Below are 19021 nucleotides of genomic sequence, written 5' to 3'. Positions count from 1 at the left end.
CTCAAAGCAATCGCTGCGTGTGAAATAATGGGTTTGTGGATGTGCTCAGGGAGCACAAAGATGATTTGGGGAAGACGGATTGACTCAGAATCTCCAAAAATCTCTTCCATAAATATTTGTAAAAACACATCATTTGAAGACACATAATGAGATTTAACGCAAGGACACTGCAGCCAAAAATCTGTTTCCAAAACCAGTGATATTAAACCACCTGTTCGGAGAGTGTTGAGCGTTCAGTTCTCCAGGGCAAATGCATCAATATTTTACATCTTCAGGCTAACGGTAATGAACATGCTCAGTAAGAACATTGTTGTGTAACGTTTGTCGGAGCATCTCCAATCCAGTACAGCCTCATTCCCTGCCTCTCTGGAGAGTTGTTCTCCTATTTCCTCAGTGAAATCCAAAGGTTTTGTAAAAACTTAGGCAAGTTTATAGCAGAGGTACAAATTCCATACGTTTTCTGACAACACAGAATTTACAGTCTGTGATCACAGTATTCTCTACATAACAAAAAAAAATGTTGAGAACTGAAACTGCAAGAAATAAAGAGTATCTACAAAGCCACAGCCTGTGTCAAATTAGGCATTTGTATGCTTTAAAAGTTAATCTATCATAACAATCCCAGTTAAGCATCATACATGAATGTCTGTACTCAGCTGTTGATTTTCCATAAGGACTAGACATAGCTGAAATACTCTCCAGCAAATTACTTTCTGAATTCAATAGAAAATATATTGAATTTCTGATGAAAAACGTTTTTTAGTTCTTCATATTCAAAGGATTTGTTCTTGGAATGTTTTTAAAATTAATTTTGCTCAGACTACTTTGTATTTCAACTGGTCCTACAAAACCACAGCTGAATTAGTTAATCTTTTATATAAAGTGAGAATTATTGGCAGAATTCCGTATGTGTCAGTGTAGAATTATTATTGGTGGTGATGCCTAAGCCAAAGAAAAACCAACTCGCCTTTCCAATTACAGTTTAAATTTTCAACAAAACCATCATTCAGATAAAAGTGGAACTGACTGATACGATACAGACTGATAATATTTTAGATTATCTTTCACATTATTTTAAAACTTTAGACTTCAAATACTTGGGTTTAGGATGAGGTGTTACTGACAGAATGAGTTTGAGGAAGCCCTGGAATTGTAATTTGGTGATAGAGATCAGTCTCCAATTTCAAACAAAATGTGATGAATTTTTGGATGTTATGATTTTAGGGATAATAATTCATCTAGATCATTACTGATTCCTAGCAAAGTTGAGATGCCCAATGTACCCAGCAATTACCAGTTACATGTTATTTCTCTGACTTTTATTATCTCATTAGAAGCATAAACTCTTGAATTTTTTCTTTTTTTTTTCATAAATGCAGGTGCTTCCTAGGCAAACTTGTGGCTTGTTCACCCACACCATTTTCTATAAAGAGTATCCTGGAGGTCCAAAGGAATTAGACAAAAGTATTCAAGGAGGAGAGCTGTTCTTCACAGTGGTTCTCAATCCAGTAAGTACAGTGGAATTTTGAAATGTTTCTGAAAAATCAGTTAAAGAAAATTACTGAATGTTCCAGGGCTGATCAGCTGGGTCTCCCCAACAGTAATGGTTAGGCACAGTGAGTTCTTTTGCTTTTTCAATTAATTAAATTAAGATCTAATATTATATATGTTCTGTTAGTTGTACAAAGCAGTCTCCACCATTTTTGACAACTGTTTTGTTAGTAATGCAGCAGTGCTAGCCTGTCTTGTTCTTTACTTTTTGCATGAAATCAGACCCCTGAGATTTAATTTTTAGAAGAATTCAAATGTAAAGAACTGCTGTGAGTATCTCAGGTAAAGTTCATTTCTCTGCTCTGCCAAAGTTGTGATGCAAAGCGTTTGGGAGCATTTATTGAGGTGAGAAGGCTGCAAGCAAGGAATGCTTGGGCTGCAATCAGTTTGGAGAAATTTCACTTGCTGTCTCATAGCAGCTTCCAAGAAGAGATCCAAGTAAAAGAACCACACAGTTCAAAGAAAAGATCTGAGTAAATGAATGACATCTGCTTAACCTTTCCTTTATCTTTAATAGAAGATAAACAAGAAGTGAGGCAATGAAACAAACAGAACACTGACAGAGGAGAGCAGTGTAGTACTTCCAAATGGCATGGGATTAGGTCACTTGTTTCCAAACTGACCTTTTAGACAAGCTTTTAGATGAGGTTTTTGTTTGGGGTCCAAATGAAACATATAAATAAAACTCTACTGTTCTGTAGAAATGTAGTCACGGGAACACCAAAGGGAACAAAACGTATTTCCACTCAAAGCTTTTGGAATAACAGCCTAAATATTTTGTGCCCTTTTTTAATCTTCCGTAATTTAATGCAGTCTGAAGAAAAACCATTTCTGAAAGCTACTTCAGCAATTTATATTCAAGTCTGTTTTCCAAGCCTCAAATTCTTTTGGGCTATAGTTTTGGCTCTTTGAGAGCAGTTACTTTGTGTTGTTCCCCTTTTTCATGTTCACATAGCAGAATGAGGAAATAAAAACTTCAGTTCCTTAGCACATGTGTGGTTTTCCTTGTCGAGGGTGGCAGTGGTCACAGTCGTAGCTTTGATGATGTGTATTGTTCCAGGCACAGCATAGAATCAATCATAGAATAGTTTAGGGTGGAAGGGACTTTCAAGGCCATCTAGTTCCAACCCCAAGTTAATAGAGCTGAGACCTGGAAAATTCATTGGCTGGGGAGGGCATTGGTACCGTAGCAGTGCTTTGGCAGTATGTGGGTTTTGACTAGAAGTTACTAGTTTAGCAGATTAGACATAGTGGAAGGCACAGTAACAATATTTTGAGTCAGGACAAAATACATTCCACATTGAAGCACAGCCACAACAGCCAAAAACTGTTTTACACCAGTAAGGAACAGCAAAATTTGAGTGCTTGAGGCATAAGCCTTTTAAATTACAAGATTGAAGAAAATGGAGGGAAAGACGAGATAAGCAGTGAAACTTTCATGATTTTTGATACTCATTGTGGAGGTTTGATCATGCCTGCCTGACATCCTGGAACGTGAGTACAGTAGTGTCTTCTTATACATTACACTTAGGTCTTTGATTCATGCATTGCTATGTAGACTGTGTGATCACCTACTTCTGAAAATTATGATATCCCAAATACAGTACAGGCTAAAAGAATAGAAGTTAAATGCAGTGTTTTCTAAGTACAACTGTAAATGAGTATCAGGCCAAAATCTGCCCAAGACTCCTTCTAAAGAGTGCCGTTGAAAAGATGGTGCATCTTTGTTTTAAATACCTGCCTATAAACAGTTTCTCAAGTTCTAAGCATTAGCCTTGGCAAGTCATCAATTTAAAGATTAATGTTTGTACCTTTGTGGGTTTTAGGTCTTGCATTTATTCATGTTACAATTTGCAAGTCAGAGTTGGGCAAAAATTTAGACATTAAAATGAAGACTTAAGTAGCTTTAGGAGTCTGTCTAATTATGGGGTGGCATTTTGGATTTCATAAGCTTTCCTGTGTTTTCATTAAAATTGCTGGGATTTCTTGATGTGAAACACCCAGCTTTTGAGAGGATGCAAAAACGCCATTATGAGGCATTCTCAAAACATTGTTTTTCACTGATACAAAACTAAGAAGAGAAAACACTACCCATGCATCATTACAATGTCAGCTAAACAATGTTCTCAGTAATGAGTACATAAATAGTTAGTTTCCAAACCTGGAAAATGTGAGTGTGGATTAAATGTTAATTTTAACAAATTTCTTCATTATATTTAATTTGGAAGTGAATGTAGCTTTTGAGGTGTAAGTCACCAGGCTGAGACTTCAGAAACCGAGTACCCTACATTGAAATAAGTGCTCCTAAGAATGAAGCCCAGCATTTCTCAGTGGTTTGGCTGTGCAGTGGTGTAAGAGAGGCTCTGCCTCTTTACAGTGTGCTCAATCAACCACTGTGTGCAGGGTAAACCACAAAAACCCGCAGGACCATGTGTGCATCTGTGGGTTTTTGTCATGAGAACCAGCATGATGGCCCTGTTCCCAGGGCATTGTGCAGGCAGATGTCCTGCAGGTATGCAAAGCCTCAGGAAATCTGAGATGGCTGTTTATGTGACTGGGAACCAACAGTTGGCTTGTTGGAGCAGCAAATCTCACAGCTGGCAGGTTGCGTTCGTGTGGTTTGCATTTGTACCCCCTCAGTGGTGGCTGGGATGTGATGCTGACCATTATTGCTGTCGTGTTCATAAAGCATCCTGAATTCTGAAGTGCCACCAAGCTGCAAAAGAGCCAAAGCACTAAGAGAACACTATTACCCACTCTTCAAGTAATATTTTGTATGTCTGTGTCCTGTTAAAGATCTTGCTGACTGCAGCGGCCCTCGGGCGAGATTGTGTTATATCGGGATCTTGCACAAAATGTTTCACAGGAAAAGAAAAAGCAAGCTTCAGCAGCCTGTATTACTGGCATACTGGCATTATTTCTCCCCAGATTATCAGTTGAATAATTGACTTACAGGGAGGTTGAGGGACTTGCACTGATTTAGCCAGAGAATACCGGGGCAAAGCCACAAGGAAAACATGCACCGTAGAACTGTGTAGTGATGAATATCTTACCCAGTCAGACGCATCTCCTTCTCTGGTTTATTGTCTCACATAGTTACTGTTTTTTCATACCACTATACTGACTTTAAAACGTTTTAGCACATATTCTTCCTGATAAACTTGTTCGAATCTTCAGTGACTTCAGATTCATCTCTCTCTGCAATATCCAGTGAAATTCTTGGATAAGTAAAACAAATTTCTGTTCAATGTTTCTTAGAACAAAATTGTACTGGTCTCCTAAATACGTCTTTTGAAGGGAGTGAGCCATTACATTTTGAGCTGTGTATGATGAAGAGGTCAGTACAGACACTGTCATCAACTGTATCACTGCTTCTCAGATCTGTTGAGCTGTAGGAGATACAGATCTGGAGCTTTTCTATCCTACGAGATGAATGTTTAAGGGTAACCAAGAGTTCATGAAATTTTTCTGTAACTTTTCTGCCCCTAAGAAAATCAAACAGAATACAGTAATTGGATGACGTGAATTTACATGCACTTCCTTGCAAAGTACTGTGTGTCTAGAGATGGAAAGAAAAGGGAAAATGCCCTGTGGAGAGTAATTTGGTGAAAGCCTTCAAATGGTTGACAGCCCAACAATGAAACTAATGTGTAGCCAGCTGTGTGCTCTTGACATGGTTACAGCAGTGCTGATGAAGAGGAAAGGCTGCTAATGCCTTAGGCACTTTGTCTGATTGATCTTAAAATAATTGTAATCTTTGTGTGCGTTCAGTTCTAAGTATTATTTTCTTCTAATTTTTACCTCTCCCCAGTTGCAGTGAGTAGAGCTGTTATTAAGCTAATTGACTTGCAGCAAGGGAGAAATTATCTCCTTTAGCACTGAAAATGAGAGGATTTGCATGCACATCAGCAGAACCTGCTGTATCTTAATGTGACCCTGAACTGGCACTACAGAAGAAAATACAAAACCAAAGGCGTTCAGACTCGGATCTTCCCTTTCTGTCCATCTTGCTTGGCACAACTTCATATTTAACTGTACTGACTGTGAGAAGCAGGAAAGATGGTTCCGTTTGACAGGCTTGTCCCACTTCATGGGTGAGAAAGGCATAAGTTTCATCTCTTCCCTGTCCTCTCGTGCCCTTAACTCCAGCAATAGTTGCCATCAGTTGGGGCAGGGAGGGAAATCAGTCTTGCCAAGCATTTTGGCTGACTGCAGAACACAAGTATTCTTTGCCTTCCTATCTGTTCTTCAAAACCCACCCATAAAAGCCAGACAGAGTCTGGTATTTTGTGGGTGGAATAGAAAAAACTACAAAAAAAAATTTCTAAATGAGCAGGCAGTGTGGAAAGGCTGTGGAACAGACAGGAATAGCTGTCTCTTTAGAGCTGATTCCTTGTAACAGTGGGCAGGAAATGCATTGAAACTGTGGCAATAAGAAAATTTTACTCTTCTGTGATCCTTAAAAGTCTTGAATGGAAGGCTTTTGTGCCAGTGGTTTAGAGTGAACCGAGTCTTTTGGACAGTACTAGCACTACTGAGTCACAAGGGGGATGAGCAGCAGCTGAAAATAAACTTGCAGTTCCTGACTGTCAGATCAACAGTTCAGAACTACACCAAGTACATCATTTGTTTGAGCTCATAACTCTTCCCTGGCTCCATCATATTTATGGTGGAGACACCACTGTACAAATGGAATTCCACTCGTTGGCAGTCTGCGAGTGGACAGGTCCGTGGCAGCTGTGAAAGCAGCAGGGCAACCTCAGGGCTTAAAAGGGAGTTGCAATCTGGGATCTCTCTGGTGGAATTGAACACAGCTTTTCTGCAAGCATCCAGGTCTGAAAGGATTGTCTTTCAGCTATTTAAAATACATATTCAATATAGACTGTGCTCTGATTTGTTATTCTGTCACTTTGGTGGTCTAATGGAGCAAAACCTGCTGTTACTGAGTCTCTCAATACCTGGAACAAAACTGTTCTGAGTAACTTGGAAACAATAGCAGAACTGCAAACAGAGTGTGCACATTGCCAAATGAATTGGAATATAAGTGTTCTGAGAGTTGAATGTACTCTCGTGGCCTGTAAACATGTGCTCAGTAGCTAAAACACCAGCAATATTCCAAATTGGTAAAGCATCTGCTTCTAGTGTCTAGCTGAGAGCACAGAATTAATTGTCAATCATCATTTAACTTCATTTTGAAGGGTTGTGCGTAACTTCATTGAGTTGGGAGGCCTCAATGCTGCCTTTTAATGTTGTTGCACAGATGGGAGGGTGACATAGTGCCTGTGACTAAAGTACCTTGATGTCTGGTTTGTTAGTAGGAATTCATTTGAGTTGGAATTGCCTGCAATAGATCTATATATGATGAAAAAATAAGTGTCCAGTATGTAGTAAGTATTTATTACCAATTTTTTCTTACACCAACTCTTCTAGTTCTAGATTTGAAATGCCAGAATAATTAAACTCTTCAAGATCATCGATGTCTTGCAAGTCTCAGACTTCCCTCCACTTCCCTTGCTGCCACAGCTGACCTTTGAAAAGAGAGTCTTCTCTCTGCTCTGGGGTCTGATCCTGGCAGCTTAAGAGAGACCCCTTGACTCCGGGGGAAGTCAGGAGCCCTAAGAAGGGCTGCTCACTCTTGGGAATAGTAATATCATTCCTTTGGGAAGCAGGCACCTCTGTTTTGTCAGGAAACAGCAGCTTTTGCCAAGAATCCAGAACCTTAGTTTGGGTAGTGTCCTTGGTGTATCATGTCAATAGGTGCAGCATCCTAATAATCTTGATTTTGTAGTGATCAGTATTTTTTAAAATATGCAGCCAGTTAACGTCCATCACTAGAAGCTGGGTAACTTGTTTGCATTTTGTTTGAGTTGTTTGTCAAGCATCTCTCTGTTCTTGATACATAAATTAGATCATGTTGGTTCGTCTTTTCCTGAGACGTGATTTAATAGCAGCAACTCCTTCTCAGTCTCAGCTCCAGTTTGTTGACCTAGAAGCTATTGCCTCTAATTGGGAAATGTAGTAGTAAGGAAATATGCAGCACAGAATGAGCAGTCAGAAAGATAAAAGCTCTTTCTCCTGAGTGCTTGTTCTCATTTCCCTACATTTCTGCAGTACCAGTCCGAATCCCAAGTGAAATCAGGACTGAGAAAGGAGAGCAAACATAATTTAGACCTCTGTCCTTCCACGAGGAAGGACAAGATGCTGAAGAGAAGAAGCTGGAAGGAGAAGGCAGAGCACAGGAGAGCACCTTTGCAGCTCTGATCCGAAAATGTGTGAGAGCAGGAAAGGAGCTGCTGCCCAGAGGCCAGATTTAGTCCCAAACCATCATTTAAAAAATTGTGTGCATTCCATTTCAGTTCCCTCCTGAAGGATATTAAATCCTGTGGAGAGTGTGCATTGAAGTGCAACCAGGGTGATGGTTTGTTTATGAGGAACAGCTGAAAAAGGGTGATCCTTCTACACTGAAATAAAGAAAATGCTGAGATGCCCGAAAGAAATTATTTGAGAAGAGTGCTGGAAATAATAAAATCAAATAAGCTCTTTTTATCTGAAAGGGAGGTTAAAATGCTTGTTAGAGTGAATGAATATAAATCCGTTCACAGCTGCTTCCCTTTCGAAGGAGAAATAAAGAAATATATGAAGCTCTGTTTGCATTTTACAGCATTTCCCAGAGGTGGAAGATTATTGAACAAATAGTGTTATTTACTGGGTCTAGCCTTGGGAGATGGCCACAAAGGATTCCTTTTAGAGCTTCTGATTGGTGGTTCCAAGAGAATAAGTCTTCAGAAGCATAGCATGCTAGTAGTTGCAGAGAAAGAATAATTCTTCTTCATTAGAACTTGTTTGAATGACTCAGGACGTGGTATGGTAGAGCAAATCAAAGCATCATAAACCCAGTATGGAAGGGAAAGAATAATCATTATGTTTTGTCCTGGTGTGAAACAGCAGCACCTGCAGCTGGAAGGGGATTGATGTGTGTTCCCATCCTTCTGCACAGGGAAGTGGGGAATGATCCACCATCCCTCTGAGCTAATCTGTGATATTTATGATGCCATACAGAAGAGACCTACAATGTAAAGTCATATATTAGGTCATGTATATGCTTAACTGAGTATGGATTTCTTTCCAAGACTCAGCCATTTAAGTTTTCAACCAACATTTGATCATCTTTATGTTGTAAATAATTAACCATAAAGTATTTGAGTTAAAAAATACAACTAAAATGGGAGCTTAGGACTCTGATAATTTTTCCCCTTCAGTGACGCAGTTTTATATGCTGGAAATTATTTATGATGATATGTCCAGTGAATTTCTCAGCCTGCACTGACATTCTTAAAATTACAGTGATATTCTCTTCAGGGAAAGAATAATTATATTTTCCCTGGACTAGAAATCTTTTCAACTTCCCTTGCTTTTTCTTTCATGGCAGTGCTGTAGCTGTTGACATGTGAGGAGTTGCCAGGAGGTGAATTGACATTAAAAATGTCAGAGGTCAGCCCACGTGCAGGAAAGAAAGAGGCTGTCAGGAAAGCAAGTTAACCTTTTTTATGGGAACCTGCTGATTGTGTCTTTGGTGAGAACAGCGTAGTCCTGTGGCTGCTCCATTCCTGCTTTGAGAACTGAAATAAAAAAGGACTTGAAAAGGCTATACATTTGGTGCCTAAAGGGAAGGGGTTTTCAATCTCAGTCCTACCCACAAAGAAAGATCATCTCCTAGTGATTTAGTAGTGTGTATCTTCTAATTTTGCCATAAATACCAGTTTTTCATTCTTTTCTTTTTTTAAACTGGGGAATGGAATTCCTTTACAAAAGATTAACTTCAGTTCCTGAACTAATTTCAGAATTATGACCATGATAAGCTTTTCTTTTTTTAAAGTGGCTTACATCAGGTCTTACTTTAAATAGAAATGGCTCATTCATGGCATTAGCAGATGTATTTATAAAAAGAGTCATGTTTCTCATTTTTTAATGGTAATTAGTCTGGAGAGTTTATCTTGGGAGAGTTCTACTTTAAAAAGAACTTCCAAGAAAGAAATCACTGGTGGCGAGGTGAGGGTTCGCAGATTTCAGTGTAAGGGCAGACTGTTACATCAGTGAAAAATTACCTTGAAAAGGCAGCATTTTAGAAAACAGAAGGTTCTGTCTGCAGCCCTTCCTCAGTCGCTGGGAGCCCATCCTTGCAGTCTGTGTTTTCCTGCTCTGCTCACCAGCTCAGTTTAGGTGTATCCAAAAATGCCCTTCCTGTGAGAAACCTTCATGGAAGCATTGCTTCCACTGGGAGTATAGAAGTGCAGTTGGAGCAAGGGCTGGAGCAGGAGGGTGTATCTGGCTATCACTTTCATAGTAAAATATTGGGAGAGAAAATACCAGCAGCCTTAAAACTTTTGGGGTTTTTTGTTCGGGAATATTTATGCACAGTTATTTGAAAGTACGCAGTGAGGTTTCAGATATTTTCTTGGTCTCTTTCGTCAGGCCAGTGCTTGCAGAATACTTTTGTAGAAGGGATGAACTACTTACTCTATGAAACTTAGACCTGCAGCCATAAGATTAAAGTCACAGCAATAGAGCTCAGCTGCTTCCTTAGTCTCTGACTTCTTTACGCTTCCATGAAAACAGGAAGCCCATTTTTAACATTGCATTTGTATTCCTCTTAAAAGTAAAGCTGTGGGCACTGTTTTTGCTGTATCCTACGAAGTAAATGCACATAAAGATGATGTCGGTGTTGCCCAACCCCAGGGTAGCATTGCCCATCTGCTGCTCACAAAGCTCATGGGACCTGTTCCAGCATTCTCCTCATTGACTGCATTGAGTTGACTTGAGCAGAAGGATGTAATTCAATGAGGGCAAGGGTGGAAAGGGGCTGTGTGAATGTGATCCAAGGCTTGCTGCTCTCAGTAAGAGCAAAATGCAAATGAGATTTTTACTACCTAGGGCTGCACTGCCATCTAGTGATGCAAAGACTCGAGGTGTGCTCTTCATTTTGTCTCCCACAGATCAGCATCTTCATGACACACTTGTCTAATTACGGGAACGACCGCCTGGGCTTGTACACCTTTGTGAACCTGGCCAACTTCGTTCATACCTGGACAAACCTGAAACTGCAAACCCTTCCCCCGGTCCAGCTGGCTCACAAGTATTTTGAGCTGTTCCCTGAGCAGAAGGACCCCCTCTGGCAGGTGAAGGCTGAGCAAGAGATCAGAAAAAAATGTCTTGGTGGTTTTTTTTAAATTCTTTGTTTCAGCTTCTTGTAGAGAAAAGCAGTTATGTTTTTAAGTTGGTTCCATAAAAGAGCCAGCTTAAGCTTCAGGGTGTGATTGTGTTCCCTGTCGCTTGTAAAAGGCTGTGAAATTAATATGCATTAAGATGTGCAATTAAAATTATCTTTAATTAGGTTTTTTCCAACTTTACTTGCCTTTAAAAATATGGGGAAAGACAGGCAAGTGCATGTTGTGTTATTTTTCTTCTCCTTTTGGAACTAGCACGAATAAAGCATTTGACAGGCAGATTTATATGCATCTTCTAGCAATTAAAGAAATGAGGTTTTCTCCAAGTGTGTAAAGAGAAGAGGGCATCCAAAAAGAGAAAAGAGCATTAAGACCATGGATACCCTAATTAGCCAAGTGGAAGCAGATGAGATAAATCAGAAAGTTCACAATTGGCTGAGAACTGCCTGAGGACGAAGTTTGCCAAGAAGCTGTAGGTACCTGAATGATATTAACCCAAATAAAATCTTTTTAAGATGGCTTGGTAGAGATACTCTAAGAAGCAAACTTTACTAAATCAAACATAAAAATGTCTTTAAGTTTGCTTACTCAAATGTTTTCCAGCCTTGGATATTGAATTGCTGACTTAGAGTCTGAGATTGCAAATTTGTACTTAAATATGTGTCTTGAAATTCATGCTGGTTTTTAATGAAACATTGAACTAGAGGGAAAAATGTCAAGGATTTTGCATAATACGAAGAATTATTTTAAAAATGGAAATTAGCCTGGAGCCACATTACTTGAAAAATTATAATTACTTAGAAAAGACACTTGTAAAATACAGGGACTAAGATATACTGTATGTGGTGTATTTGTGGTGTATTATGTTTTGTATAATTAATGTGATTTTGAAGACAGGTATATATTTTTAAGCCTAAAAGGGGTACATGGAGATAATTCCCTTCATCTCAGTGCAGTATTGCCAGACAACAGTGTCAAAAACTGTCTGTGAGTAGCATTTCCAGAACAAATTTAAACTGATTCAATTGTAAAGCAGCAAAGCTCCCAAAGGTTAATATTAGGTACTGGTTTGAATTGGAGGATCAGAATATGAATTTGTGAATAGAAAGCCTTAAATCATAATTAATTTACTCCTTTAGTTTAAGAAATGCAGCATATATAGTGTGGTAGCTGTTACAGGAATGGGGCAACTATATATGTGTACAATCCTTCTCCTTAAAATAAATTGCAAATACTTAAGACACTCAGGTTCTGACCTGGTTATGTTGGAAATACAATTCTGAATCACTGGAATAGTTCTGGAATGCACAACTTAGTTTTCAGTCATAAAGAAAAACAATAACTTCAGGTAAGAGTATTTGTACATGGGTGAAAAATAGGTAATTTATATAGAAGGGTAGCTTAAGAACCTTATCAAATGTGATTGCCAAGGAACTTCTGAGTTTTCCTTTCTATTTTAGAACCCCTGTGATGACAAACGGCACAGAGATATCTGGTCTAAGGAAAAAACCTGTGATCGGTTGCCAAAATTCTTGGTTGTAGGACCCCAGAAAACTGGTGAGATTTTCTTGTATTCCAACAAGATAGGCTGTGTGTAAGTTCAAATAAGTAAAACAGTTAATCAGTGTTGACTCAGGCTGCTGTGTAGAGATCCTGATCATCTGACAGCATTTTTTTAATTTCAGCAAATATAGCTTAGTAATGTGACTTACAACAGCAGTCAGTACACATTGAAAATGCAGGGTTCAGGTGTGTTTTTAGCAGCTTTACATCAAAATAAGTAAATTTTGATAAAGAGATGAACTAGATAGACAAGCTCTTGTCAAAGTGCACAAAGGAAAGGACAGGACAGAGACATCTTTCAAATAGATTGGATTCTGAATTGCAAGTTCTTGTCTTGCCTGTGTCTCGTTTATAGAATCTTGTTATTTCTTGGCCTTTTTTTCAAGCCAGAAAGTTCCTAATGGACTGTTCTAATTACAAGATTGCAGTAGTTTATAAATTGACTTAATAGTTATTTTTCTTCTCCGTAATCAGAAAATTGCATGTAAGCTTCCTTTCATCTTCACCAATCCCCAATAGCTACTGAATGCAAGATTTTTAAATATTTTTGTGACAGTCTCGTATACACAAATCATTATTTTTAAAACACAGCTATTTTAAGTAGGAAAAACAGATTTCAACACTGGCACTCCAGTGTCTGTGTTAACTATTTACAGTTCTTTAATTGTCCTAATTCTAAAAGCTCAGAAAGTGCAGGATCTTAGGTGGCATAAATCAACATCTCCTCAGTGAAATGAAATGGAATAAAGCTGATTTAGTCCCATCTGTGACTATGATCCCCCCAGAAATGTGTGTATGTGTATTTTTATTTTACATCTTGGACTTTTATCCCATTTGCAGGTACTACAGCCTTGTATTTGTTCCTGATCATGCATCCTTCAATCATTAGTAACTCCCCCAGCCCAAAAACCTTTGAGGAGGTACAGTTCTTTAATAGAAATAACTACCACAGGGGGATTGATTGGTAAGATGGGTTATTAGTATAAATATAAAAGTTTCTATATTGTGAACAATAGAAAAATGACATTACTGTTGGTAATGGTAACTGTGCCTATATAAAGTGAGATAAGAAATAGCCTTCAGTGTCCTTCTGAAATGAGAAATAAATGCAAGTGAATAATGATCTTACTACAGAATATCTTAAATGCACTAACTTTTGTGAGGCTGTCTTGTAAATATCCAGGTATTAATCTGTGCAGAACAGTAACAAAATGTGTATTTCTCGTTACACATGCCTTTGAAGGTGGGACAGTAATGGTTGTTAGTAGTATATATGGACACAAAAGTTATGTTCCTGCTGGAAATCTTATTTCTTAAGAGAAAAATATACTATCAGGGAGAGGCATTTTTTCCTTTAAATAGCGTATGGCAATAGTAATAATGTTAAATGGGGGGCAGGGAAAGCCTCTCAAAATGTTCTTTGAAGATCGGGTAATGAGGAGAACGTGTCTCTGTGGGTTAGTAGGCGGTGCTGAGACAGAGCCTGGGTCCCTGCTGCCATGTTCACTGTGGCTCCCTGGGAGTCACCAGGCACAGCTGCCCTTGAAGGTCACTCCTCATCCCTCTGCTTCCACAAAGTGCTGCACTGTAAAGCACTGCAGCATGAAAGCTGGTGACATGCTGTGGTGGCTGGGGAGCACCAGTGAAGAATTATTGATTTCTTGTCTTGTTTCTTTATTTTGCCCCCAGTTTAAGGGAAAATACTTTTATTGCCTTTGACTTTGTATTCATCCATAAAATTAACAGGGTGAACGCTGTTCTGTGGTCTCAGTGCAGACACATCAGATCCAATTTGTTTGTACGTCACTCGTTTTCCCAGAGTTGGAATTGCTGCAGCACATTCCCGCTGGGAAGGGTGGTGAGTCAGCCAGTTGTGCCAATGGAGAGGTGCTGGATAAATGACTGGGAGTGGGAAATTGCTGCTGAAGCGTTTGCAGTCAGTGAGGAGGACGTGCAGGCGAGGCAGAGCAGCTCCACGCTGATGGAGCAGCCTAAGTACAGCAAGCCCATTCTTCCACAAAATCAGTGTTCTCAGGTTGCTGGAAAACTACTGTGCTGCTTCTCTCTTTCCTCCTGCCTTATCCCCTTCCCTAAGGTGCAGGTACAATTTGGCTGCCACACATGTCAAATTACCTTCATCTTAATGTGGCACTGGTGCATAAAGCTCACACTGGTCAGCCTGTCTAGACCAGGCACATCCCTTTGACAGGTTCTCACTACAGCACCAACTATGTGCCCCACTATCCCTGCCAGGTTCCCACAGTTAAGTCTTGGATCCTCTGAACTCCCTGTTTGTGTAGTTGCCTCATTCTTAGATTAAAGTTCTGTCTGCCAGACGGATCTCTCAGACCACCTAGTCTGATAGTGTATTTCAATGCTGGCTTCCCACTTTGTAATTAGATACAAGGGGCTCTCTTTATTAGTCCATTAATTGGCTGGGATTCCTGCAAGAATAACAAATAACAATCAGTTCGATTTCGTTTACAGTTGTGGAGACAGGGCTTTGTCCCTGAGCTGACGCTCACTTAGTCTTTGTCCAAGCTTAGATTTAGAGCAAGGCCAAGTACAGAAACAGAATAGGGTTCTTTCAGCCCTCAGAACCTCAGTATTGCTGTTTTGAAAGTGGTATAGATGTAAATTATAGTCTTCCAATAGACATGGCAGAATAGTGAGATGAGAACATATCCTGCTGCTATTGAAGTGGAGAAGTCTAAATAGACCAGTCCTGCATTTCTTTATGTAAGCTTTGTTACAGGTTTCTTGGACAAGTTTCTTTAAAGCCTTCTCAGCTTTGCCCTTACTGAATTTAATAATTGTCTCATGAATGAGGGACCAAGCGAGACTTCTGCAGTCCATGTCCAGCAGAAATGCTGACCCTAAACTTTGGAACCTCTTGATACCACACCTAGTCCAATCTCTTTCCAGTTTTCACTGATAGCACATCAATGCCCACTTTTTTTTGAATCTTCTGTGTTACCTAAAGAATCAATTCACTTTTTTTGTCCAAAATCAGTGTAGTGCCACGTTTGGTGTTAAAGGCTTATAGTCTTCATTGCCTTGTATTTATCATTCTACTTCCAGGACTTCAGTACAACAGCATAATAACTTCACACGTGATCTAGAGCAGATTTGCCCCTAGTGCCTGTTGCCTCTCCGCAAGCTGGCCTTCTCCTTTCCTTGTAAAGCATTCTGAGGCCACACAGTCAGGCTGAGTCATTAGCTTCTAATAATTTTTTGAGTAAAAATGGGTACAGCCTCGTCTTTCTCATCACATCAGCCCTAATACTTCTGGGAAATAAAAGTCCATTGACTTCAATGGTTACAATTTCAAAGCCAACAAGAGCATGTCATTTGATTTAGAAGTAGCTCGCTTGTATGAATAGAACAAAGTCCAAGCACTGGAAGAAATCTCAGTCCTTAATCATGGTCTTCAGAAGAGGCTGTTTTAAATAACATTTATTTTCTCAATACAGGTTAACTGAAAAGTCAGGAGGGACAAAATTTCCCATTTATTGTTTTTCCCAGCAATAAGAAGTGGTCTGAGGGCCAGGGATAAAGAAGTCCTTGTATGACAAAGCAATTGCAGGAATTTAACTATGACTTCATAATGGATGAGGAAAGCTCACAAAAAACCCTAAAACAACTACAACTCAATTTTCCCCAAAAATGTGACTCTCAGAAAAATAAGGGAATTCTGTCACTCCTTTGAAACCTTTTACCTGATGAAGCTGTGTGGGATTGTTTCAGTGCCTCTTCCCCGCATAAACAGCCTCTTTTCAGTGAAAGCAATTCTGATACTAAGTAGCTTTTTCTTAGAGCATTGCACTTCAGTTGATGTCAGCAGAAGGCCAGATTTGGAAAACCCAATTTCTGTTCTGCCTGAAAAGTGAGAACTTGCTAATTTTAAGATACACAAATACTGTAACATTTTTATCCAGTTAAAAAAAATAGCTGCAATGTCTAGTTACATGTAGTGAGAGGCAAGCTAGTACCAAGTAAAATATGATTAAAAATGCAATGTAAAATTTGGTTTGCCTTTTGGCTTTTATTTTAAGTGAGTATTCTAGAATAAAATATGCTTAACAGATTTATCAGCCTTTGTGGGATTTTTAAGTAGTTCTGAGAATGATGTTGCTTTCCCAGGTACATGGATTTCTTTCCCACACCTTCTAATGTCACCACTGACTTCCTCTTTGAGAAAAGTGCCAACTATTTCCATTCTGAGGAAGCTCCCAAAAGAGCTGCTTCCCTCATCCCCAAGGCCAAGATCATCACCATCCTCATCGACCCGTCCGACCGCGCCTATTCCTGGTACCAGGTATGCACTTGGGAGAACATGGGCAGGCACCAGTCCAGGTTTCCACCTTGAATCCTCTCTGTATATCCTCTCAGGGTCTATCTGTATAAAAGGGTCGCATAGCACCAGCTTTTGTTCATCAGTCAGTGACCATATGTGATCGCCCTTGGGCTGAGATATCTGTTGTTTAAACCTGAAAATATTTTAAGGGTTAAAATAACAGAAACCACTTTTTCAAGTTCACCTGTAATGTAAAAGACAGTTACTTAGTCAATTGATTTACATAATCAGCACATACAGAAATTAGTATATAGACACAGTTATCTAGTTCATGCTCAAAATACAAGGTAGGTTAAGAAATTTTTGTCAGTAGGAGCAACCAGTTTGCCTTGTTCTCCCAGCTTTTGTAGTCTGTAAAGTTCCAGCAGTGTCACTTCTTTTACAGCATCAGCGATCCCATGAAGACCCCGCAGCTCTGAAATTCAGCTTCTATCAGGTGATCACAGCTGGCCCTCGAGCCCCCTCTGAGCTCAGAGCTCTCCAGAAGAGATGCTTGGCCCCTGGATGGTATGCTACCCACATTGAAAGATGGCTCACTTACTTCCCACCTTACCAGGTGAATAAGACTCTTGACATCCTCATCATATATATACACTGTCCTAAAAGTTTACGTTTGTAAAAGTCTTGCCTACTGAGTGCTGATCTCGGGGATATCCTACAAATCATTAATCTCCTTCTGGCCCCATGTTAAGATCAAGCCTTAAAAGATGCACATCCTAAGCCCTGAACATCATGTGATAACACCAGACCAGCCAGACAAAATCACATGATCAGTATCTCCTTGGGAGATTTATTTCTGGAACGGAATTTCGTGACATTGGCAGCGTGTCTGGCACCGCTCCGCACCCAACAGTTAGAGGGAGGTTGGCTGCAATCCCAACCTTCTGTTTATCCAGGACTCCTGTAGCTGAGACAAGTTGGCTGGAGTCCGCACCTTCTGTTTTCCCAGAGTGTGTCAAGAAAGGTCTGATGCATCTAGCTGGTGGTATTCTCCACATACTCTCTTTTCAGCCAGCCTTGCATCTCTCTTCATGAGACACACAATGCTGTAATATCCTGACTCTCGTATGAAATTCTCCTCGTTATGTTTTCATTTGCTTTTCTCCACAAGTTACCTGTGAACATTGAATAATATGCATTCTCATGCAGATTTTTGCCAGATTTTATGTCCCACAGTGATAGTGAAGAACCAGCCCTGGTAGCCTTACCTTTTATCTAGAAAAGTAGTAGCCATTAGTAAGGTTTTTTCTTGGCTGGACCAATCTCTCTCAATTTCCTGCCAGTATTTCTTATCTTTCTAGATCCTTCACTGCCATTTCTCTGTTGTCACAACAGCTTCCAATGCAATATAATTTCAAATTTAATTAAGATGCTACTTACTCTGCTCCCAGGTCATTAATGATGATGACAATTAAGACTGGGCCCATTATTGTTTCCTGGGGCAGTACTCTCTATATAATGAAGGAGTTTGACAGAGGTGGAAGTTTCAGTTGCAAGCCTGAAATAATGAATTCCAAATTAAACGGCCATTTATTTTCTCTGTTGTAGTTGCTAATTATTGATGGACAGCAGCTGAGAACTGACCCATCTACCGTAATGGATGAAGTACAGAAGTTTCTGGGAGTCTCTCCTCATTATAATTACTCTGAAGCCCTAACGTGAGTTAATTAGTTCATCATTTTCACATGTTTCTACATTCCTAAAATACCAGCTAGTCTGTAAGTCAGCTCCCTGTAGAATAAAGCCCCTCACAGTTCTTTGAGCTGTCAGTAGGGTGAATTGTTCAGAACACAATTTGGGGTTCAATTTTCCATGAATCATTCACTGAGCCACTTGGCTGTTACAGAAGTAGAGCCCTGACAGACAAAGTGCTGTTTTGTGAGAATTGCATATGAATTTTGAATGGATCAAAAGGAATTTTACTTCCGTGAGTGGAACATGGAATGTTGATATGCATAAATAGAAAGCAAATAGAATTAATTTCTCTTTTTTTTAGCATTAGCTGAAAAACAGATACAGTTATCAGTCAGGAATGTAACATCCACTCCTTTGGATTCCAACTCCTAGATTTGGTTACACACAAATTTTACACCACACAATGTTTGTTTCAGATTCGATTCACATAAAGGATTCTGGTGTCAGCTCTTGGAAGAAGGAAAAACCAAGTGTCTTGGAAAGAGCAAAGGCAGAAAATATCCTCCTATGGATTCTGAGGTAAACCATTATGCTCATTGGCATTGTATGGGAATTCAGTTGGCACATATGGGACATGACAGAGGCAAAATCATGAGGACAAAATCAGAGAGGACAAAATTAAGGAGGTGTT

General features: G+C 39.5%; 1 protein-coding gene across 3 annotated transcripts in view; it reads left to right on the top strand.

The window, feature by feature from the left end:
• The window catches only part of LOC121674319 (bifunctional heparan sulfate N-deacetylase/N-sulfotransferase 3), a 110511-nt gene that overhangs the window by 83245 nt on the left and 8245 nt on the right, over window positions 1-19021 (top strand). For all 3 annotated transcript variants that reach the window (XM_042048566.1, XM_042048567.1, XM_042048565.1), the window contains exons 6-13: window positions 1380-1508; window positions 10545-10727; window positions 12236-12332; window positions 13179-13302; window positions 16482-16656; window positions 17081-17251; window positions 18244-18353; window positions 18807-18909. In XM_042048566.1, the coding sequence (XP_041904500.1) occupies window positions 1380-1508; window positions 10545-10727; window positions 12236-12332; window positions 13179-13302; window positions 16482-16656; window positions 17081-17251; window positions 18244-18353; window positions 18807-18909 (1092 nt within the window). The remainder of the gene's footprint in view (window positions 1-1379; window positions 1509-10544; window positions 10728-12235; window positions 12333-13178; window positions 13303-16481; window positions 16657-17080; window positions 17252-18243; window positions 18354-18806; window positions 18910-19021) is intronic.

The sequence above is a fragment of the Corvus kubaryi genome, unplaced genomic scaffold (genome assembly GCF_017639235.1).
Source record: "Corvus kubaryi isolate FWS band 111438036 unplaced genomic scaffold, C.kubaryi_AGA036_p1.0 67, whole genome shotgun sequence".
Lineage (NCBI taxonomy): Eukaryota > Metazoa > Chordata > Aves > Passeriformes > Corvidae > Corvus > Corvus kubaryi.
The sequence above is the reverse complement of the archived record's forward strand: the minus strand, read 5'-3'. Positions and strand labels throughout refer to the sequence as shown.